The sequence below is a fragment of the Brienomyrus brachyistius genome, chromosome 16 (assembly GCF_023856365.1).
Source record: "Brienomyrus brachyistius isolate T26 chromosome 16, BBRACH_0.4, whole genome shotgun sequence".
NCBI classification, from domain to species: Eukaryota; Metazoa; Chordata; class Actinopteri; order Osteoglossiformes; family Mormyridae; genus Brienomyrus; species Brienomyrus brachyistius.
Window position 1 is genome coordinate 14,044,956 of NC_064548.1, and position 24,381 is coordinate 14,069,336.

Below are 24,381 nucleotides of genomic sequence, written 5' to 3' on the forward strand. Positions count from 1 at the left end.
TCCAGACCCCCCACGACCCAGTAGGATAAGCGGTTTGGATAATGGAGAATTGGAAAATGGATGGATGGATATACACACACACGCACACACACACACACACACACTTGGCATACCTATCTAAATGAGGAATCTTCATTCATTTCTATGAGCAAAACTCTAATTCCTACATGACACCCTTAACCCCCACCCTGTCCTAACCATAATCATACGTAACTAAAAATACAAGACCTGGGACATTTTTTTGATTGCATTTACACAATTTTTGTAGAATTGGGTTTGACTGAAAATATGGTTTTCGCAATATCAATGCAATATAATATACACATAACCCACACAAACACACACACACACACATGTCGGGTAAACATATCTTTATGGGAACTGCTCATTCATCTCTATGGGAAAAATGCTAATACTAACTATGACAACCTTAACCCCACCCAGCCCTAACCATAACCATGAGTAACCAAGCAAAACTTAAAAAGTTTTTGCATTTTTAGTTTTTTCATTGCAGTAACAGATTTTAATTAAATTGTCAAACTGAGTTTTCCCTTATGGGGACCTTTCTGTTTAACTGGCAGGTTGTTGGAAGATCACTGGTGTTTGTTTGGATGGATGATTATATTTAAAAAAAAAAAAAATCCTGGGCCAAGTTGCCATTTTGGTGCTGAGACATTGCCGGGGGGGGGGGGGGTATGGGGGGGGGCAGCCTGTGCTACACACGCACAATATGGGCCATTTAGAGAAGCCAATTTACTGAGCCGAATAAACACTGAACGCAATACTCGGAATGTTTATCTTATTTTTTTCTCCTATGTCCCCTCCAAAGCTCCGTAAAACACAGACTCGGTACACCAAGGGAAAAAATATTACTCTTTATCAATTAACAAATTCTACCATACATTGTTCAAAATAGGTTTAGAAGCATATTGTAAATTCAGGAATCGTCAACCTCCCGCGTATGACACAGCTTCATTCAAGCAACGAGGAGTTTTACAGCAACAATGATTTTGCACGTTTCACAGCTTGTGAAAAACAGTAATTACACAAGATCTAAACGCATCAAAACCTGGAACCTCCACTCTCATGCATGTAGCCACGTAGCATGGAGTTTTTTTCTCGCAATGACAACGCAACAGAAACTTATTCTACAGTAAGCAAACTCTGAACACTCCCAACTTACATAACAGCTTATAGGATGACTGTACAGAGAAGTAGAAATAGTCCTGTCTGGAAGGCAACTGGGACGTTTCACTCCCCCTCAACAGTAATTTCAAGTGGGTGTAGGTTCATTAGCCGCTTAGCGTACAAGAGCTTAGCTATACAAAACGTTCACAACGCATTAAAGAACTACTTACTAAAGAACTCTGCCCTAGTATAAATAATGTAACTTACATGGATATAGTAGGTGAATGAATGAATAAATATTAATAAATATAAAAGTTAGGTAGAATAAAAACACTAAGATACAATTGGCAACATTAGCTCAAAAGTAATTATAAATATCTGTGTTAAGCGTGATATGAAAGACGACTTGACTGAAATTTTAAACATCCTCCCAGGAAGAGGAAACACACATTCTGGTCCGTGGCATCTTTATCCTAAGATTTTTCCAGAACTTGGAATCGGACTGGCTGAAGTCTCTGTTGGTGTAGCCGATGGCAGGGAGGACGCGGAGTGCCCTTCTGACGATGTGTGGCAGCAGCAGGGCAGGAAGCTTACGGGGAGGCCTGCTGCTCCACACCAGAACGATCCTAAAGTGAGGGTCGTCCTTCAGTGTCTTCAGGCCGGTCTCCAGCTCAAAGAGACAGGGGCTGCGGAGATAGAGTGAGCTGAGCAGGCAGATGATCATCCTGCTCCTCTGGATGGACTTCACCACCTCCTCGGTGTAAGCTACAGGGCGGGGGGGGGGGGGGGGGATGGGGGCGGAGGAACAACTGTAAGTATGGTGAGAAGACGCTGAAGGAAAATGTCAGCTAATAAGATGGTGATAAGATCAGCTTCTCACTGCTGAAGGTGCACATAATGATCAGTAACACGGTATGTGATCACATCTAGACGTGAAACTCTTAATATAGTCAGGCAGATCACGGGAGAGACCGTGTGTCTCTGTGGAAGGTCACTGGTTCAAATCCCACGATCGGCAAAGTGATTTCATTGTTGGTCTCCGAGGCGAGACCCTTAATCCGCAGTTTTTCCAGGGACTGGCTGCTTTCTCAGAAATGTTGCTTTGGATCGAAAGTGACTCTAAATGAGGAAAAACGGTAAATGAAACTAAGTGAGAAACTGATGTTTCACTGCAGCTCTCACCTCCCCCAGGGATCAGGTCTCTCTCCAACAGAAAAAGTCTGTAGCCCCACTGTTGCTCCAAAACCTGGAGAAAGTGGTGAAGACCTAGGAGTTCTCCTGTGAGGTCGGTTTCTTCGTTCTCTGGGGAAGAGCCACTGACGTAGGACACAAAGGCATCATACTCCTTTCCGGCTGCAGAAATTACAAGAAGAGGTTCATTTCGCATGTAACAGTGTCACTTTATGTATCAATGAACAGACAAATAAGTACAACTGGTCATTGTGGGGTTGTAAGTAAGTCACATCCTGTTGACAGTTATCTGGAAGTGAGAGGTGGGGCGTTGGAGGTTTTGTGGTAAAGGGAAAAAAAATATTTGTGGTATTTTGCTTTTCCACCCACTCTCTGTCACACTAACAGGTACTGCTAGCTTCCTTTTCTAGCAAGCATTTATTTTTTTATGCACATGAAAAAGCAGAGGTATGACCCGAAACAGACGCTTTTCTATGGAAGTATTATTACCGAAGCAAAACTTCAAGATGGAGCAGCAACGCAGTGACAAGAACATAGCGACATAATACACACCTTGCAACACTGCTTTACAAACAGGAGAGGAGCGTCACATCACACCAAAAAAGTAAATACTGTAATACTGAACTGCTGATGAGAAATTAAAGCAGCCGCACCAAGTGTAAAAATAAAATACCCCTGAATATAATGCATATTCTGACATGAAGCATGCATCCTATTCTTTTATATGAAATTACCAAGTCAAATTAACCTCATCTGATAACACACTTTTCCCTGCCTCACGTACAGATTAAAACTGTGGTCTGAGAGCTGTATGACTAAGGCTCCAGCTATATATTCAGAATAAATTTTAGGCAATTTATGCAAATTAAACAGAACTACCTGCATAAATTGTGTCGATCTTTTGTGGGAATTTGCTTAAACAATTATCTGTTCTTATCTGAAGTGTTTTACTCTATTTTTAATTTTTGGTATTTTACAGTGATACCAGCTCTTAAGATAATAAGGGCACACGTGGAAACTCAGAAACACACACACACATGCACACACACACGTAGGGTATACCTATCCTTATGGGGTCCACTCATTCACTTCTATGGGAAAAATGCTAACGCTAACTATGACAACCTTAATCCCCACCCTGCCCTAACCTAACCATAAATAACCAGTTTTTGCATTTTAAGTTTTTTCATAGCAGTCACTGATTTTATTAAAATAGAGTTTTCCCTTATGGGGACCAGAAAACTGGTTCCCATAAGGGAAAAAAAGGATATTTATCACGTTATGGGGACATTGTGTCCCCATAAGGATAGGTATACCCGCACATACACACACACACACACACATGGTTCTATTCATATCTTTCTGTGGAATCTCCATTTATTTTTATGGGAAAAACCCTAATCTAAACAATGAAAACCATAACCCCTACCTTACCCTAAACTTAACCACAGGTAACCAAACAAATTACAAGACTTTCGGCATGCATAATCTTTACAGTTACAGAATTGGGTTTCGCCTTGTGGGGACTGAAAAGGTGGTTCCACCAACTACAGATTCACAGGTATTTATCACATTGTGGGGAGATTTGGTCGTCAATGTAAAAGATACATAACCTATGCACACAGACACACACACACACACAGACACACACACACACACACACACAATTTGGCAACTCCAATTCACCTCCCTCAGCCTGTTTTTGAACTGTGGGGGTTCATGCAAACTCTGAACACATGGAGACTGGCCCAGACAACACTGCTAACCAGTGCTAACTAGGGTGCCATTATGCCGCCCCTCAACTTCACATAAGGATGTTTTTTATCCAAAATTAATTTAGACAACAGTTCATAGTCAAGGTGACTGACAAGGGTCAAACATGGCTGCCAAATCAGCAAACACTGACGAAACTGAAACCCTCAACTTCAAACTATGGAAATACATACATTATGCTGAGTACTTAGAATAGTAGTTACCCTTTGCAGTTTTCCTCGATCGTTCTGGTGCATTTTTTCAAATGAGAATAGAAATTCTCCAAAAATGACATGTGCAAGTCACTTGTGCACGTTATAAAAGCAATTTCTCATTCTTTTTGGAAAACTGCAAATGATTTAGCAGTCATACAAATGATTATGTTATATTACGATTGTTTGCTGTTTCTTCCATTATCAGTTGCTTATGTCATGTTGATGAAGAATGATTATGCTGCTTTAATAATCCCCCCCCCGCTCCCCCCCAGCCCCCGCCAAATCATCTACAGATTAGTTCATTTTATGTGTCATTACATGCAAAATGGTTGAACCAGTTATCATAATGTCAAGCATGTTCTCTATACATCCCTATTACAGTTTATATATTACAATATTCACATTTTATAGTATACAATAAATATACTTCATACAGTTACATATTCTACATATACTGTAGACCACACATGTGTGCATATTAACAGTGTGATGGTGAGTAGATACATCTGCGGATGCGCTGGGACACACATCAGTGATGTTTCCTGATATCCTCGGGTGTTTCGGATCTCATAACATCAGACACCCTCCCTCAGGCGACCCAGCCGGGGCTAATCGGACCCCGACTTGTGTCCCAGCAGTGTTGGCCCACGTTTCAGACCTTTTTATCCAAATCCACCTGGAGGCTTTCTCTGCAGCCTCTGTGGCAGACTCGATGGCTTTCCTCTTTTCTCCTGTGATGCCGGGGAGGGTGTAGGTTTTGCATAGGGAGTGGGCCACAAAACCCCGACATCCGACCTCTACTGGCTCACAACGGGCTTCCCAGCCTCTCCTCTGGCATTCCTCTATGAGCTCGTTGTATTATATACAACAGTGTATATATGTATACATATGTGTCTGTGTGCTGCAGTAAATGTACATGTATGTGTAAATGTATGTGTAACTTTGTACTGTTGAAATTGATATATACCATAAAGAATCAGTAAAGGCATGTGCATTTTCAGTCAGAGTCATCAAAACCCTATTAACAGTTTACGTCTTAAAATACTTACAGAGTACACTGTTATACTGACAACAGGACCAAGCATTTAGCTATCTTGCTTGTACACAATGACACAAAGACTTATTCCGATGGCACTGACATGTTCATTGACATATTTACTTTTGAGAGATAAAATAAGGATTTTGAGCAACTTACAGACTTTTGCTGGTAATCCATTGTGCGGTGCTGTTTGTTGCAAAACTTGCTGTTTTGCAAAAGTGCCAAGATTTGAGAAATGTACCAGACGGTCTGAGAAAAATCGCGATATAATTTTATCCCATGACAGCAATTCAAAAAGGCAGCCCGAATGAGTAACTGACCTGCAATAGCGTCTGGAAATGGAAGATGCATTCGGTATAGAAGGAGAATCTCCAACCAATAAGCACGAACCAGGACACTGACCCCAGTCACAAATATCAGGGCCACAACTGGTCCAATGATAACCAGCAGCAGTTCTCCAACTGAAAGAGATCCAGCACAGAGTTATCATAACAGTGCTCCAGTTGTAAGGTATGACTTGTGTAACTGTAGCATTCTGTTACCGGGAAAAGATTTTTAAAATAACATCCCGCCGATTTTCTTGGGTATCTGTAGGTCATTACTTGGAATATAACGTCACAATAATACTTTGTTTACAATGGAATAGAGTACCTTGCAACTTTCTCCTCAGCCTCATTGTTGTGGACACGTTGCCTATGGAGTTCTGAGCAAAGCATGTGAAGGTGGCATCTAGTTCCTTCTCCGTCACCTTGTGGAGGTGTACCATCTGAGTGGTAGTGCTCTCCCCAAAGCTCGACTGCACCCTCCTAGAAATATTTTCAGAAACATCACATTTATCCATGATACAGCTCAACCTAAACGTAAGTTGAATATTTGCTCAAACACTTCAAGGTCAGCATCTTCCTCAATGAACAGGGACTTGAATAAACAACATTCTGGTTACAGTCCCCTTCTTCTAAAAAACTACACAACCTGCCACTCCTATACCTGTAATGTAGTTGGTAAAAATGTGAAAAATACAACATTTAACATATAACATCCTTGTATCAACTCAGGTTTCATCTATCAATCCTGATTTCTTATTTTGAATTACGTTCCACATAACTATGCACATCAAACATTACAATATCACGTGCGGGCATCTGCATGTCTAAACTGTATTTTTTTTCCGCTTCCATATAAAACCACACCAAGATGCAGACTCAAGTACTTTTACTGCTGGCGAACACAAGCCAATACTCACATGATTTCTGAATTCAGCAGTTCTTCCCTGCCATGACCACCATAACTGACAAACCACCTGACCACTGGCCGGAACGTTCTCTCAAATGGAAGCTGCACCTTACAAGTCAGATTTTTAGGCTTCCCTGTATGGCAGCAAATCACATAATACCAGACTTGAAAACTTTGCTTATAAAATCGAGATCATTGATTTTAGACTGTCATACATATCCTGCATCTCATAATGTCAATATCAAACTGATCTTTTCTACACTGTCTACTGTCCTGAGGAAAAAGAAAAACTTTATTAGCATCTGTCAATTGTTGTACATATTTGACTGCAGAAGTTCAGAGAATGACGTTGGCAATATGCTGCATGACCATGAGAAATACATTACCAAGCTCTGCATCTTCAGTACAGTTCTCGTATGGGTAAAGGATTCTGGGTGGGATGTCTCTTTCCTCCTCTATTGTGGTACAAATGCACATGACCAAGTTTAACTCTCTCGCCTACCCTGGGGTCAAACTGACCCCAAAGGCACACAAATGACTTCTCATAGCAGCATAATTATTGTAGGCGCATTTAAGAATTGAGATTACTTAATGGCCATTATTAGCCTGCCTATACATGTCTAAAAAGACATTTGTTTGCCAAATGTTCTGTAAAATCTAAATGTGTTAAATAGACTTTACATGATAGGCCTGCTGACTGAACAATATCTTACTTCTGGTACGACTTACGGATCACTGTCACCCAGACCGATCTTCTAACCGTCCACATCATCCCATCCATGTGACTGACATCACAGGTAAACATGGCATAGTCTTCGACATACACCGTGTACAGAAGGAGTTCAGTACCTTCCATGTGTAGCTTGCGGTTTGCCAGTGCTAAATATTTGTTTTTCTAATGGTAAAATAAAAATAATAAATTCTGTCTCAGATTGAGTGAAAATAAGATTGCAGAGACCGTACTGTCTTCAAAGGTCCATATATAGAACATAACATGCACATATATCAGTGAAAATCATAAAACATTTAAAGGTTACATTTTAAAGGAGACATGTCAGACAAAAACCATTACTGGTGCCCTAGATTACCTTGTACCACCTTATGTCCACCTTGGAAGCTTCGGTGTAATAATGCACACATGGACACTGGATCCGGCCACTACGTCCCACTATAAGTGTGACCTCACTGTCCCCATGTACCCTGCAATCTGTCCCATTCCTTGGCATCACATCCAGGATAAAAGACAGCATCTCGCTCCTGTTGCCCAACACCGATCACAGGAGAAGGTGCTTAGTTTAGGCCTATATACTGTACCTAATCAGTTCGGTAACGGTGAATCAACAGGCCGCACTTACACTGAATGATTCTTACTATCAATATTTTATCGACTAATAAAACGGATATAAAACTTACAATACGTTTTACAAGTAATGTTTTACAAATAATGTTTACAAATAATTGTTCGGTTTTCTCGACGTAATTGCGCGATCAAACGTCACAAAATACACTCACCCGTTGTAACAAGAATAATTCCCAGCATGTCTTTCTTCCATTATAGTAAAGTTCAGGTAATTTCCTTGTTTCGCAATGGTGCCATCTTGCCCAGGAATGGTTTCATTTGTGTGTCCTTTGTGTTTTAACCATATGACACTATTCTCAATCCTCTCAGACTGATTGAATAGGTAAGGCTGACGCGGAGAAGCGCACTGCAGTAGGAACAACTCTCCAGCCAGAGCCTTGTACCCGTACGGCACGGAGCCAGAAGAAACACCTGAACCGGCATTTAGGACACAAGTTAAGGGCAGAGAAGACAGTACAGGTGACATCAAATCAAGACCATAGGTGATTATTAGGATGATGAGGGTGATGACTCTACCTTGGGTCTGCAACAATCCAAAAATCACAACAGCCAAAGTCAGTCCGCAGCACATGTTGAGCATGACATAATTGCAATGCCGCAGTCCCTGCGTGACAACAGAAATATCCACTTAATCATTTTGAAGTCGTGGGAGAGCTACAGATAAGCGTGATAGAGCCAGGCTTGACATGCGAAGATCTTTGATGCACCTCATTCGCATTTGTCAGTCTGGGCAGCCTCGCCCGCAAACCCACAGAAGGAAGAATCGCCGGCAAAAAGGGAACAAACGACAATATTTTTTTTTCTCGACTTTACATCGGAGCGCCACTATGGCAGTGCGAACAGGCTTCCTGTGTTACCTTCTCTGCTTCTCTTTTTATGCTTTCGTTTTGCTAACCGTCTTCTGGCCCCCAGTTTCTAAAGAATTACATTAAAGGAAGAGGGGAAAACTTCCTCCCAAAAGCTGTCAATGAGCATGTGCATTAAAGCGGTTTAAAGGAAAAGAAAAACGCTTAGCGGAAACCAACTAACGTGTTACAACCACCTTGATTACACTTATTCTCGATTGCTTTGGCACATTTCTCAAATGACAATTAACATGTGCAAAACAGCTAGTGTAATCCCCACTCCGTATTGTCACTTCTGTGCAGAACGACATTTCTAATTCTCTCTCACTAATTTCTAAATGTTTTAGTACGTATATGCAAATATTTTTGTATAATTGTCATCATTTGCCACAATTCTCAATTGCCTCAGTCTTGTTGGTCAAACTAGATTACGTAGTTTCTCATTGTACTCGTTTTACACCCAAAACTACGTATGTGATCGTTGTGTTAGCCACCACGTGAAAAACAGTTCACATTTTCAACGCGGTGATGCATCAGCTTTTTTTTGGATCCCACAGTACATCATTTTGTTGTTTTGACGTGTGACTTAATTGTTTGCTATTGTACTGTGTCTTGAGGACTGAGAAATACAAGCGAGTGATTTCTAGCGACAGTGAACTTTACATACTGTAATATGGAGCTTAAAAAAGTTGAAACTGTTGTGTTTGACATCAATAAGTGTAAATTTGCTAAAGGAAAATGATCGGTCAGTGACAATGAGAAAATAGGAAATGAGTATCATTGAGAATCGTGGAGCTAAAGAGCATAATTACGCCGACATTTTCACAACAGACCTACATCTAAGCATTTTGACTCTCGTGGTTAAAACGATGCAGATCGTACTTTTCATTTTGGTGGCACTGACTAATTTATTGGTGGAATTATATGCTTTTGAGACATGCGTTAATTCTTTTGGTCGAGTTACAGGCTTTTGCAGCTAAACCATAGTGTTGTGCTGTACGATGAATGAACTGTTTCGAGAAATGCTCTTATGATCATAAGAATGTTAAGTATGTTTCATGAAATGTGCCAAAGCAATCGAGAAAAACTGTAACAGGAACCTGAAGTATCTAACGAATTGCGTTCCTGATTTTATTTTCTGTTTAGAGTTTTTTTTTTTCAGAGTAAAACATTCATATATCACAGCAACTCAGTTCTAGAATGGGAAGCAGGGGTGGTGATCTTCAGGTTCTAAAGGACACTTACTGTATTTATATTTATTATATTATATTTAATATATTTTATATTGTACTAGAACATGTGTTTATCACCATCCAGTCCAAATCCCAGTCCACAGGTTACTGGCCTGTGACCATAGTCATCTTCTACCTCAGTCGTATAGTCGTATACTGTATAATTGCGTACTGTATATGCACTTCTCACCTGACTGATGCACATTTCTGACAATGTTAAGGTGGGTACTTGCCGTATACCTGAGTATACCCATCACTACACATCTTCTGTACATTCACCCCCAACACCCAATGAGTTCACAGTTAACCATTTACACCCACAGTTATTTTAGGCATCTTTTTACTTTTTAAAGGTCACTCCTGTTTGGGTTCTAGGTTTCCTGGTTATTGGCCTGTGTGGCTTGGGGCTTCGTGTCAGTTTGTGTCAGGAAAGACACAGTAGTGTTTCCAATATTGTTACTTACGCAAGAGGCAGCCTTGTAGTCCCTGGAAATCTTTGTTTTCTACTGGTGCTCCGTTGTTTAAATTATCGTATTTTATGCCGGTCAGTGGGCTTCAGATTGTGAACAATATGATCTGGCTCAGTTCATTCCTTGTATGGATCTTCTGCTCTAGTCTTCTGACTAACTTTTCAGTGGACAGGCAGCTGAACGTCGAGACTCTGTTTTATGTGTGCAGCTCACGCACTGCGCTAGGTTAATTTGGCAATCATTTGACAGGTTTGTGGCGTACATCACAGGAAGCTCTTATCAATTCCGCTGATGGGGTTGTCGTTTCTGGTCACACTCCCTCCACCCGTCACTCCGGCGCAACATGCTTCTTGCATGCATGTTGCGCGTTCCCATGCTTCTCATTATGGCATGCATTCATCCAAAGTGATGCACAGGCTGAGTGACATTGATCTTTTCCACTGCCTATTAAAAGAACTGAGGAACAGAAATTTAGCCTTGAAATGGAAACTCTGCAATGGTTCTTCTGGGGATTGGCATTGCAGCAGACTATGCAGTCCAGATAACAAAAGAAAGCCCCTTTTTCCTTATGAACTTTTGTCTTCAATTCTTGTCACAGGTGCATTTTTAAGGCACACCCCTAGCAAAAATGATCATCATCAAGTTACTGGTGTGTACATCAATCAATGTTTATTTTGCTTTGATTTGCATCAGCATATTTTAGTTTAACATTTTCCCCAATAATCTCTATTATACTACTATAATATCTATAAGAACAGACGGTGATAGAATCCAATTAAACAAGACACTCCTTGCTTCCACTCCTGGTCAAATCAGGTAATTATTTCATAAAGAAAATACAGTGTGAAATTCACAGATAAATGATCTCAGGAAAGCCAAAATATAAGTAAAGTATTGATTGACAGGTACAACGGTTACAGAGAATCCTTTTCAGCTTTTTGCCAAGATGTTCATTGTTATATCAAAACCGGAAATACATCATCTAAACAGGTACCTATTATTCTTTTTTTCACCATATAAAGCTACTCGCACGGTTTTCACAAATCTCATTGATTTCACATTTGATATCTGTTTTTATTGACAACAGCAGATTGTAAATAATCAGAATTTCTTTTTAAAGAAACAAACAAAAAAAAAACATAAGTAAAGCATATATCCCACTGGAAATTCGATCACAAATTATTGCATTGAGTCTGGGAAAATGAACGGAGGGATCATGCTGGTTAGGCCTGTTGATGTTTTTCAGGAAATACCTCCTTTGGAATGCGCACCGTGGCATGGAAATCCTCACCGACTCCGATCCTGAACATGCCATCAGAAATGTTTCTCAAATCACCTTCAACCATCTTATTTTAAAAAAGAACAAAAATACACACATTCATCCATAGGATTTAAGACAGATTGTACTGTACCCATATTTATCTGTTGATGACTGTTTCGTAAATGACTCTATGATGAACTCTTGTCCACTTTACTCCTGGGCTGGGATGACGCACTTAGGATTCGAGACCCAATATTGATCTGGTCCACATATACATGACATATAATATAGAAGATTCTATGTACACACATATACATTTAAAGGTTTTCTTTTTCCCATGATGAGTGTCTATGACTGGATGTTGGCTGTCATTAACCACAGAATGTCTCAAAAGATGACGATAAAACAAAATGTAGACGCAGAAACCTTTTTCTGATTAACACTGTTGTGTCACACCAGTTTCAGGTTTAGTCATTTGTCTTACATGGCAACCTGTGTTTGACCCATATGGCAGCGTTAAATATTGATACATAACCAGACTGTGCATGACGATGAGTCACTGTGTGGGGAAAGAAAAGCTGCCCTCTTTGACGTATAAAAGCAACAAGTCCACGGCAACATTAAAGCTGTATGCATGGCGTTGGGCGTTCAAGGTACATGGCTTTGGCGTCTATACATCGGCTGGGAGGCAACACCGCGACTCACAAAATGAATGTGGATGCATAACAGTTTGATGAGCAAACAGAACACAAAAAAATCCAAGGAAACGATAAAAAAGCTAATGAGCTGTGACATACAGCTGCTGAAAAAGAAATAAATCGTTATTTGGTTAGTTGTGAAGAATAATTGTCTCATTATGTCATATATCCCTAAAGATATATATTTTGTATATTTGTTTTTACTGTGTGTGCGTTTGTCTCTGAGGTGCAGGTATGTGCTTGTGTTTTGCCACTTTGGGGTATTTCTGCTTTCATTTTGGTTGGGAAAGTTCTTCTTCATTTTTGGAAAATCTAGCAGCAGCCAATGCCATGCAAATGAGGAGGGTGGTACCTAGAATGGCGCTGAAGCCCCACAGAAGATCTCCCTTCGCTTCCTACATGGAAAATTCCAAGCTCTCTTTCATTAGATTGTTTACAAATGACCGCCTTTCTCCAACCCAGGTCTGCTCTTATAGGAAATCATATATTTGTTTTTTTTTTTTAAAAAAAGCATAGCTCAACCACTGGGAGTAAAGGGCTGTGTAGATAGAAATTCGGTGAGAAGTGTATGTGAAGGTATTCTAAAATGTAAACCAACACATTAAATAAAAAAAAAAAAACGGAATATTTTGGCCTTTTTAGCAATGCAGGTACACATTTTTTTAAGTGATTTTTTTTTCTTTTTACTATCTCAAAAATATAAAGTTTTTGTTATTTTCCTTAATTGGCCTATAATATTAAATAAAACCTTTTTCTTCTTTAAAGTCACATGCTGCTTTTCTCATGGCAGTTTTATGTTGTATTATTCAGCCGTTTTTTGTTTCATGCAATCGGCGTTTGTTACTGTAGTTTTAGGGGTATCCTCACAGCGTGGTTTTGCGTTGTGTCTAGGGAAGGGGGGGGGTTCCCCAAACAAAGGTTGCCAGAAATCCAGCATGGGAAAGAAATACGAGGGGAGGGAAGCAAGGGAGGGGGCATTTTTTTCTATCCCTGACCACTCTGTATCCATCCTACCACAGCCTACAGCATCCCACCATCAGCTGCTCCTAATGCGGGTTTCTGGTGAGGAATATTGCAGCCAGGAAGCGCACAAATATAAAATTAAGTCTTTTTTCCGACTCCCTTGCTCTCGCGCTCTCACAGCAGCTCCACGTTCTTCTTGCATCCCCGTCTGGGGTGACAGAACACTTGGCCCTGGTGGGCTTTAAAACTGGTACCACTTCTTGTCCTTGCACTTCAGCATCAGCTGTGAAAGACATCAAGGTGAAGCATGAACTTTCCCCACCTCTATGCAGAAGGCTATTCCTTAAACTCACACCTTCATCGCCCCTTCTCCCCCTGGAAGCAAGTTTCCTCCATTCCTCCTCTTCTCCCAGCTCTCCCTACCACTCCTCTTACCTCATGAGCATGTTTGGAGAACATCTCTGCGCTGGACATCATCAGCGCTGTCCTCTCCTCCAGCTCTCCCAGCCTCTGGCCTCTCTCCTCGGCCGCCATGCGGGCCCTGGCCAGGTCTCCAACCACTCCTCCAGCTGCAGCCTTCATTCCCTCCAGACCTCCTTGGCCCGGGATGTGCTGGGCCAGGCTCCTGGAGGCTTTTCCCGCTGCGGCCTCTCCAACTACAAAGAAGGTGAAAGAAGGAGTGAATAAAATAATGTCAAGTGGTAAAGCAGTAAGCCTTGGGAGCTAGAGAGGCAACTGCAGATCTTCTGCATGAACTAATTTGTATTTTCTATACAGTCATTCCTCACTTAAGAACTTACCTGTTTAATGACTGCGTGAACTTACGATCAGCTCTCCGACCAGCCAATACTGTACGCTGTACATTATGCAAACCTAAGTCATCTATATTAGAGCCGATTTCCTCTATTCTGTTAATTACAGTCCACAATACACTACTGTATAAACATTTATCAACAGGGATGCACATAACTGGCATAAAACACATAAAATACATACGTACAAAAAATACATACGCACATAAAATACACACGCACAAAAAATACATACCCACATAAAATGCATATGCACAAAAAATACATACGCGCATAAAATACATACCCACATAAAATATATATGCACAAAAAATACATACACGCATAAAATACATACACGCATAAAATACATACGCACAAAAAATCCATACGCGCATAAAAGACATACCCACATAAAATACATACACACAAAAAATACATACACGCATAAAATACATACCCACATAAAATAGATACCCACATAAAATACGTACACGCATAAAATACATACCCACATAAAATATATATGCACATAAAATACATACGCACAACAAATACATACGCGCATAAAATACATACCCACATAAAATACGTACACGCATAAAATACATACCCACATAAAATATATATGCACATAAAATACATACGCACAACAAATACATACGCGCATAAAATACATACCCACATAAAATACATACACGCATAAAATACATACGCACAAACAATACATACCCACATAAAATATATATGCACAAAAAATACATACGCGCATAAAATACATACCCACATAAAATACGTACACGCATAAAATACATACCCACATAAAATATATATGCACATAAAATACATACGCACAACAAATACATACGCGCATAAAATACATACCCACATAAAATACGTACACGCATAAAATACATACGCACAAACAATACATACCCACATAAAATATATATGCACAAAAAATACATACACGCATAAAATACATACGCACAAAAAATACATACGCGCATAAAAGACATACCCACATAAAATACATACGCACAAAAAATACATACACGCATAAAATACATACCCACATAAAATAGATACGCGCATAAAATGCATACACAGAAAAAATACATACGCACATAAAATACATACCCACATAAAATATATATGCACATAAAATACATACGCACAAAAAATACATACGCGCATAAAATACATACCCACATAAAATACGTACGCGCATAAAATACATACCCACATAAAATACATATGCAAAAAAAAAACACATTTGTGCTGTTACAACAATCAATTGCTGCATGAATCGCTTTTAAACATGAATGCGTACCTGCTTACCAGTTATGTGCATCGCTGTTTATAAGTATATTAAAATTGTTATAAATGGTGCATAGGTGACATTAAAACACTATCTAAAGATGGCTGACACAAACCCACTACCAGTACAGTGTGTTTGAAATATCGGTAAGGGGCGGCTCCTCGCTTATCGACCTATTCGCTTAATGATTTAATCATAAGAATGGAACTCATTCGTTAAGTGAGGAGTGTCTGTATTAAAATATCCTGTTCTCCTGCGACCACAGTGAAATGAGGAGCCACTGTAACACTTACATAGCTCCTCTCTGTCAAAGGTCTGTGCGTTTCCTCCGAAGAAACCTTTCAGGAAGCCCTTGTTCTGAGCCTCTGGAGTCTCCACTGGTGTGAAAAGTTCCCCTAGCATTTCCTGGCAACAATCAAAATTAACAGTCAGAGTCCCAAAAATTAATCACCATGTGCAAATATTCAGGAGATTTCATATAGACAGTCAGTCTCTTGTTGGACTGTATGAATGATATATGAATAATATGGGTTCAAACAAACAGAAAAGTAACACACACACACACACACACACACACACGTAGGGTATACCGATCCTTATGGGGCCCGCTCATTCACTTCTATGGGAAAAATGCTAATGCTAACTATGACAACCTTAACCCCCACCCTGCCCTAACCATAACCATAAGTAACCAAGCAAAATACAAGAGTTTTTGCATTTTTAACTTTTTCATAGCAGTCACCGATTTTTATAAAATAGAGTTTTAAAATAGAGACGGAAGAAATGGATATCTGTCACGTTATGGGGACATAGTGTCCCCATAAGGATAGGTATACCTGCTCACACACACACACACACACACAAACACACACACACACACACACACATACACACACACACACACACACACACATATACATATATATGGAGAGAGAGAGATGTGTCATCGCATTGGGAAAAGGAGCATAGCGAATGACCATGAGGCAATGAAGAATACATGTAAATATTGTAATGACCAAAAGAAATGTTCAATATCTGAACATTCTGTCAAATCGTGAAAATGCCCTCCCTTTGTTTCTTTGACAGCATTGCAGACTCTTGGCATTTTCAACCAATGTCCAGATGTAGCCACCTGGAATATTTCTCCAACAGTCCTGAAAGTGCTTCCACTAGTTCTGTGCATATGTTAGCTACCTTGCACTTACTCTTTGGTCTAACCAGACTAGCTCTTTAGGGTTTAGGTCGGGGGGGGGGGGGGGGGATTGTGGGGGCTCAGTCATCTGTTACAGTACGCCATCTACTTCCTTGTTCTCAAGATAATACTTACTACATAACTTAAAGGGTTGTTATCTTTTTGAAAAAACAATACATTTCCATAGGTGGGTTCAGACTTTGAATGTTGGTGCACATATCTATCAACAGGTGGCAGTAATCAGATATATGAAAAACTGTGCTGCCACCTAGTGGATATTAGACTGCAATGCGCTCAATCAGGGGAAGATTTAATTATAGGATTTTTTATCTGGATATTTCCGGCAAGATAAATAAAGTGCCCCAAAGTGTGAGGTGCCCTAAGCAAGATTAAATGCTGGAAATATATATATATATATTTTTTTTAATTATTTTTTCTGGCAATATGTTTTATGGATACATTGGAACTGTGATGTCATGTATATTTATGACATGTCGGTGACATACATGTTCAGTATGTGACTCCATTTGCATGAGAACTGCAGGGATGCGTTTTCTGTGACGGGGTGGTGATTACTGACCTGCAGGCTGTCACACATGTCCTGGCTGTAGGCGATGCGCTGGATCTCGGTGGGTGAGCTCAGGTAGAGAGCCTGGCCGCCTTCAGCGAAGCAGAAGGTGCGAGCGATGCGCATGTCCGTCAGGGGCAGGAAATTCACATCCAGCAGGGGCCTGAGGCTGGGTAGACTGCAACCGTACCAGGGGCAGGATGTCAGCGGACTTCAGAGCAAAAGGCAGGGGGCAGTAAGTCATGGTGAAAGAAGGGCGGACAGCGGGCGTCAGGGTAAAAGGCAGGGGGCAGTAAGTCGTGGTGAAATAAAGGGCGGACAGCGGGCGTCAGGGCAAAAGGCAGGGGGCAGTAAGTTGTGGTGAAAGAAGGGCGGACAGCGGGCGTCAGGGCAAAAGGCAGGGGGCAGTAAGTCGTGGTGAAAGAAGGGCGGACAGCGGGCGTCAGGGCAAAAGGCAGGGGGCAGTAAGTCGTGGTGAAAGAAGGGCGGACAGCGGGCGTCAGGGCAAAAGGCAGGGGGCAGTAAGTCGTGGTGAAAGACGGGCGAACAGCGGGCGTCAGGGTAAAAGGCAGGGGGCAGTAAGTCATGGTGAAAGAAGGGCGGACAGCGGGCGTCAGGGCAAAAGGCAGGGGGCAGTAAGTCGTGGTGAAAGAAGGGCGGACAGCGGGCATCAGGGCAAAAGGCAGGGGGCAGTAAGTCGTGGTGAAATAAAGGGCGAACAGGGGGCGTCAGGGCAAAAGGCAGGGGGCAGTAAGTCGTGGTGAAAGAAGGGCGGACAGCGGGCATCAGGGCAAAAGGCAGGGGGCAGTAATTCGTGGTGAAAGAAGGGCGGACAGCGGGCATCAGGGCAAAAGGCAGGGGGCAGTAATTCGTGGTGAAAGAAGGGCAGACAGCGGGCATCAGGGCAAAAGGCAGGGGGCAGTAAGTCGTGGTGAAAGAAGGGCAGACAGCGGGCATCAGGGCAAAAGGCAGGGGGCAGTAAGTCGTGGTGAAAGAAGGGTGGACAGCGGGCGTCAGGGCAAAAGGCAGGGGGCAGTAAGTCGTGGTGAAAGAAGGGCAGACAGCGGGCATCAGGGCAAAAGGCAGGGGGCAGTAAGTCATGGTGAAAGAAGGGTGGACAGCGGGCGTCAGGGCAAAAGGCAGGGGGCAGTAAGTCGTGGTGAAAGAAGGGTGGACAGCGGGCGTCAGGGCAAAAGGCAGGGGGCAGAAAGTCGAGGTGAAAAAAGGGTGGACAGCGGGCGTCAGAGCAAAAGGCAGGGGGCAGTAAGTCATGGTGAAAGAAGGGCGGACAGCGGGCGTCAGGGTAAAAGGCAGGGGGCAGTAAGTCGTGGTGAAATAAAGGGCGGACAGCGGGCGTCAGGGCAAAAGGCAGGGGGCAGTAAGTCGTGGTGAAAGAAGGGCGGACAGCGGGCGTCAGGGCAAAAGGCAGGGGGCAGTAAGTCGTGGTGAAAGAAGGGCGGACAGCGGGCGTCAGGGCAAAAGGCAGGGGGCAGTAAGTCGTGGTGAAAGAAGGGCGGACAGCGGGCGTCAGGGCAAAAGGCAGGGGGCAGTAAGTCGTGGTGAAAGACGGGCGAACAGCGGGCGTCAGGGTAAAAGGCAGGGGGCAGTAAGTCATGGTGAAAGAAGGGCGGACAGCGGGCGTCAGGGCAAAAGGCAGGGGGCAGTAAGTCGTGGTGAAAGAAGGGCGGACAGCGGGCGTCAGGGCAAAAGGCAGGGGGCAGTAAGTCGTGGTGAAATAAAGGGCGAACAGGGGGCGTCAGGGCAAAAGGCAGGGGGCAGTAAGTCGTGGTGAAAGAAGGGCGGACAGCGGGCATCAGGGCAAAAGGCAGGGGGCAGTAATTCGTGGTGAAAGAAGGGCGGACAGCGGGCATCAGGGCAAAAGGCAGGGGGCAGTAATTCGTGGTGAAAGAAGGGCAGACAGCGGGCATCAGGGCAAAAGGCAGGGGGCAGTAAGTCGTGGTGAAAGAAGGGCAGACAGCGGGCATCAGGGCAAAAGGCAGGGGGCAGTAAGTCATGGTGAAAGAAGGGTGGACAGCGGGCGTCAGGGCAAAAGGCAGGGGGCAGTAAGTCGTGGTGAAAGAAGGGCGGACAGCGGGCATCAGGGCAAAAGGCAGGGGGCAGTAAGTCGTGGTGAAAGAAGGGCGGACAGCAGGCGTCAGGGCAAAAGGCAGGGGGCAGTAAGTCGTGGCGAAAGACGGGCAGACAGCGGGCGTCAGGGCAAAAGGCAGGGGGCAGTAAGTCGTGGTGAAAGACGGGCGGACAGCGGGCGTCAGGGCAAAAGGCAGGGGGCAGTAAGTCGTGGTGAAAGACGGGCAGACAGCGGGCGTCAGGGCAAAAGGCAGGGGGCAGTAAGTCGTGGTGAAAGAAGGGCGGACAGCGGGCGTCAGGGCAAAAGGCAGGGGGCAGTAAGTCGTGGTGAAAGAAGGGCGGACAGCGGGCGTCAGGGCAAAAGGCAGGGGGCAGTAAGTCGTGGTGAAAGAAGGGCGGACAGCGGGCGTCAGGGCAAAAGGCAGGGGGCAGTAAGTCGTGGTGAAAGAAGGGCGGACAGCGGGCGTCAGGGCAAAAGGCAGGGGGCAGTAAGTCGTGGTGAAAGAAGGGCGGACAGCGGGCGTCAGGGCAAAAGGCAGGGGGCAGTAAGTCGTGGTGAAAGAAGGGCGGACAGCGGGCGTCAGGGCAAAAGGCAGGGGGCAGTAAGTCGTGGTGAAAGAAGGGCGGACAGCGGGCATCAGGGCAAAAGGCAGGGGGCAGTAATTCGTGGTGAAAGAAGGGCGGACAGCGGGCATCAGGGCAAAAGGCAGGGGGCAGTAATTCGTGGTGAAAGAAGGGCAGACAGCGGGCATCAGGGCAAAAGGCAGGGGGCAGTAATTCGTGGTGAAAGAAGGGCGGACAGCGGGCATCAGGGCAAAAGGCAGGGGGCAGTAATTCGTGGTGAAAGAAGGGCGGACAGCGGGCATCAGGGCAAAAGGCAGGGGGCAGTAAGTCGTGGTGAAAGAAGGGCAGACAGCGGGCATCAGGGCAAAAGGCAGGGGGCAGTAAGTCATGGTGAAAGAAGGGTGGACAGCGGGCGTCAGGGCAAAAGGCAGGGGGCAGTAAGTCGTGGTGAAAGAAGGGCGGACAGCGGGCATCAGGGCAAAAGGCAGGGGGCAGTAAGTCGTGGTGAAAGAAGGGCGGACAGCAGGCGTCAGGGCAAAAGGCAGGGGGCAGTAAGTCGTGGCGAAAGACGGGCAGACAGCGGGCGTCAGGGCAAAAGGCAGGGGGCAGTAAGTCGTGGTGAAAGACGGGCGGACAGCGGGCGTCAGGGCAAAAGGCAGGGGGCAGTAAGTCGTGGTGAAAGACGGGCAGACAGCGGGCGTCAGGGCAAAAGGCAGGGGGCAGTAAGTCGTGGTGAAAGAAGGGCGGACAGCGGGCGTCAGGGCAAAAGGCAGGGGGCAGTAAGTCGTGGTGAAAGAAGGGCGGACAGCGGGCGTCAGGGCAAAAGGCAGGGGGCAGTAAGTCGTGGTGAAAGAAGGGTGGACAGCGGGCGTCAGGGCAAAAGGCAGGGGGCAGTAATTCGTGGTGAAAGAAGGGTGGACAGCGGGCGTCAGGGCAAAAGGCAGGGGGCAGTAAGTCGTGGTGAAAGAAGGGCGGACAGCGGGCGTCAGGGCAAAAGGCAGGGGGCAGTAAGTCGTGGTGAATGAAGGGCGGACAGCGGGCGTCAGGGCAAAAGGCAGGGGGCAGTAAGTCGTGGTGAAAGAAGGGCGGACAGCGGGCGTCAGGGCAAAAGGCAGGGGGCAGTAAGTCGTGGTGAATGAAGGGCGGACAGCGGGCGTCAGGGTAAAAGGCAGGGGGCAGTAAGTCGTGGTGAAAGACGGGCAGACAGCGGGCGTCAGGGCAAAAGGCAGGGGGCAGTAAGTCGTGGTGAAAGAAGGGCGGACAGCGGGCGTCAGGGCAAAAGGCAGGGGGCAGTAAGTCGTGGTGAATGAAGGGCGGACAGCTCTCCTCTTTGTACAGGACTCATAACATCCAGGCCTTGGGCTAGAAATAAATTTCAGGTGGCGTCTGGCAACCCGACCACAAGCTTCTTCTCGGTAGACATTTCTGACCGGGGGGCGGGAAACGGGGGATGTTGAAATGAAATTTGTTATTTTACCACATCGCTATGTGCCTGACAGCATCTCACACTCAGGACCCGCAGGAAGTCTATTTTATCTATTTATTACACAATTTTTCCACCTGTTCATTCGATTCCATTGTCCAGTTGTAGCTCTTCTAATTAAGTGTTTTTGACAGTAATTTGCATCTTATCTATTCAATTGAATTCAGTTCATTACTGTTGTCAGCACAATGACACTGGTTTAACAACTCCCTGAGCAGTGCTAACAAAACACAAATCAAGACATGTAGCCTGTAAACAATTGGTACAAATGCATAAATGATATGCAGTGGTGTGGTGCAAGGGGGTTATGTTTTATAAAAATATGTTTTTTATTTTGTATGTCATATTAATATTATTATTTGAACTATGACCCAAGATCTCAGTGTATGACTCGAGCATCATAGAGCTGCGAAGACAATAAAAATACTTTGAGGTTGAGTTTACTTTGACTGCTCAGGATGGAGGTCGGTGCCTGGTGATGTAGGCCTGGGTACCTGAGCATCATCACGTGCCCATTGGCACAGAAACAGGCCAGGCAGACGCTGTTGTAGACGGAGACGACGTCGGCGCGCAGCACGAAGGAGGTCTCCGTGATGTGGTGCACGTAGAGGCAGGTCTGTGCCGGCATGAAGAAGACCTTGGCCTGCTTCTCGGAGCACACCACAGCCAGGTGACCTTCCCCGGGCGTGTCCTGGGACGTCGAGGGGGAGAAATTGACGAGCTTGCGCCTCCGGGGGCAGTCAGGGTCCTCGGGAGCGTGAGGGTCCCTCCACACCTCATAGGGGATTGAGACAAGGGAACCGTTGCAGTCCAAAGACCCAAATGTCAGCACTGATCCCTTTATCGTCAGCACAGTACCTGGAGATGAAGAAATTACAAAAAAGATGGGGGTACATTATGTGACTACAATTATCTGTGTTCCTTCTCCCCTGTTGTCTACTGGAGGCAAAGCAGATCAATTGAACTTGTTCAACAGGAAGTGCAAAGGACCTAAAAAAAATAAAAAATCAAATATACAGGTATACCACTAGGGGGCAGGTCTTTGATGACATGCACTTGTGAAATCGTAGCAGTCCGGGACGCATCCAACAGCAACTCACCGCTGGGCATCACAGTCACAGGTTCCTCCAGGCGTTCCTCTTCATCAGTGGGGATGGAGAGTGCGATGACAAGAACGACCCCCAGGCTGGTGCCCACCCACAGGCAGGCTGAGGGCACGGCGTCCACCTTGTGGGCGTAGGACTCCATAAATCGCAACACGGTCACTGCCTCCTTTGTCTCGCGGTCGATGCTGGAGACACTTGAGCTGCGTGAGCGGCTGAAGGAGTTCTCCCGGCTTTCTGCGAGGGCCCAACCGTGTGGGGTGGAAGGGGGAGGGGCAGAAAATAATATAAAGAAAGGGAGTAGAGGTATTCCATGTAAAAGAGAGGAGGGAGAGATGCCATGTAAAAAGACAAAAAGGGAGAAGAACGAGGTCCGGTAACACAGAGAAGACACAGAAACCATGGAAAGAAGAAGCGCAAAGTCACAGAACAGAGGGGAAGAGCCACGTAACTCATGAACATTCAGAGAGAGAGGTATTAGCGTAGAAGAAGACGGAGAGAGATCATGCGAAATAGACAGAGGAACCCCACACAACCAGGGGGAGACGTCATATGAATCAGAGAGACAGAGGCGTGTCACATTAATCGTGGGATTGTGAAAGAATTGTCACGTGAAACGGGAGATCGGACAGAAACGTCAACGCGGAACAGAAAGCGGAGAAGTGCCGAGAAGAAAGAGGCAGAGAAACCCCACGCAACCCCGGGGAGGGACGTCATGTGAGCGAAACAGACAGAGGAGCATCACATTAATCGTGGAATTGAGAAGGAAGTGTCACGTGAAACGGGGGACATGTCAACGCGGAACAGAAAGCGGAGGAGTGCCGAGAAAAAAGAGACAGAGAAAAGCCACGCAAATCGGAGGGGTAGAGTCACATAAAAGAGAGCGACGGAAGAGTGTCATATTAATTGGAGAATTCAGAGAGATGTACCATGGGAAACAGACACAGAACCACATGGAACAGAGCAGACGAGAAGAAAGGAGGACATTAAGGAGGAAAGAAAAATGCCACGTAAAAATAGAGGAGTTGGCGAGAAATGATGTGTAAATCGGAAAAGTAGGAGAGGAAGGACACGCAGGGCAGAGGGGACGGAAATGCAGGGTAAATGAGCGAGAGACAGAGAAAAATGCCACATAGAAAAAGGGGATGTCATGTAAAAATGTAGAAAGTAAGGGGTGGGAGAGAGGCGAGAACACACATGATATAAAGTCTTTTTAATGCGGTTTGTACATCATCAACCATTCGGTAATCTCATGTAAATAAACCTAGAAGAAATAAATTGACCAATAAACTCTTCAAATAAAGAAACAAACAAGAATTCAAAATATATCAAAGAGACAACAAATCAATGCTTAAGCATGTACATTATCTGTTTCCCTCACTAACTGTGCTGAACATGAATGTAAACATACACCTTGGACCATGGCCTGAAATCCTTGACCGCACAACAGCATCATCCACACACAGGGCCAGCCCAGCTCCTTTTGGGGCTCTAAGCAAACTTCAATTGACTTAGTTGGTCGTTGGTCATCTTCCTTCCCATTCCTACGGGCTGATCAGATGAAGCGCCCCCTGGTGGCAGCTAGCCTAGAAGCAGCCGATTAGTCTGCTTTTGCCTTGAGGTGGCCCTGTCGCTGTAAATGTGCAGGCTCTGTTTGTCATGTAAGCAATTCAAAAAGCCCCAATGCATTCAGGTGCTTGTGTTGGGCATCTGCATTGTACGGAACTGATGCTGCACGGTCCAAAGCTTGAAGACTCATGCAAGATTTCACATCAGCATACAGTGCTGGGAGCTAATGAGTCGTAAATCACAATAAAAAGTTTTACGAAAACGTTTCCAATAAAATTTATGTCCATTTTATCATTTTAGAGTCACTGCGATGAA

General features: G+C 44.3%; 2 protein-coding genes across 18 annotated transcripts in view; both read right to left on the reverse strand.

Annotated features, from left to right (window-relative positions):
• Window positions 1-860: 860 nt before the first annotated feature.
• On the reverse strand, window positions 861-10,994 carry LOC125709750 (interleukin-18 receptor accessory protein-like). 4 transcript variants are annotated; one of them, XM_048978517.1, is made up of 11 exons: window positions 10,460-10,994; window positions 8,435-8,522; window positions 8,071-8,329; window positions 7,647-7,815; window positions 7,288-7,453; window positions 6,945-7,013; window positions 6,569-6,692; window positions 5,977-6,131; window positions 5,646-5,786; window positions 2,311-2,481; window positions 861-1,893 (listed from the first exon to the last, which is right to left on the reverse strand). In XM_048978517.1, exons 2-11 carry the CDS (start codon window positions 8,496-8,498, stop codon window positions 1,547-1,549), a joined length of 1,665 nt encoding a protein of 554 aa, XP_048834474.1. In that variant the 5' UTR covers window positions 8,499-8,522; window positions 10,460-10,994; the 3' UTR covers window positions 861-1,546. The 4 variants fall into 4 exon arrangements, with proteins under 4 accessions (XP_048834474.1, XP_048834478.1, XP_048834477.1 ...); XM_048978521.1 differs by lacking the exon at window positions 10,460-10,994 and adding an exon at window positions 8,776-8,960; XM_048978520.1 differs by lacking the exon at window positions 10,460-10,994 and adding an exon at window positions 8,626-8,769.
• Window positions 10,995-12,838: 1,844 nt separating this feature from the next.
• Window positions 12,839-24,381, reverse strand: part of LOC125709747 (syntaxin-binding protein 5-like) — a 113,803-nt gene continuing 102,260 nt past the window's right edge. For all 14 annotated transcript variants that reach the window (XM_048978513.1, XM_048978499.1, XM_048978501.1 and 11 more), the window contains 6 exons: window positions 22,495-22,734; window positions 21,889-22,252; window positions 17,272-17,437; window positions 15,793-15,904; window positions 13,823-14,043; window positions 12,839-13,670 (listed from right to left, as the gene is read on the reverse strand). In XM_048978513.1, coding sequence (XP_048834470.1) covers window positions 13,629-13,670; window positions 13,823-14,043; window positions 15,793-15,904; window positions 17,272-17,437; window positions 21,889-22,252; window positions 22,495-22,734 — 1,145 coding nt within the window. In that variant the 3' untranslated portion in view covers window positions 12,839-13,628. The remainder of the gene's footprint in view (window positions 13,671-13,822; window positions 14,044-15,792; window positions 15,905-17,271; window positions 17,438-21,888; window positions 22,253-22,494; window positions 22,735-24,381) is intronic.

Excerpts from the sequence above, each read along its gene's own strand:
- LOC125709750 (XM_048978517.1), bottom strand. The coding sequence starts at position 8,498 with ATGCTCAACATGTGCTGCGGACTGACTTTGGCTGTTGTGATTTTTGGA. Across the intron at positions 6,693-6,944 it reads TACTGAAGATGCAGAGCTTG|GGAAGCCTAAAAATCTGACT; the intron begins GTAATGTATTTC and ends GCTGCCATACAG. Across the intron at positions 1,894-2,310 it reads AGACCTGATCCCTGGGGGAG|CTTACACCGAGGAGGTGGTG; the intron begins GTGAGAGCTGCA and ends CCCGCCCTGTAG.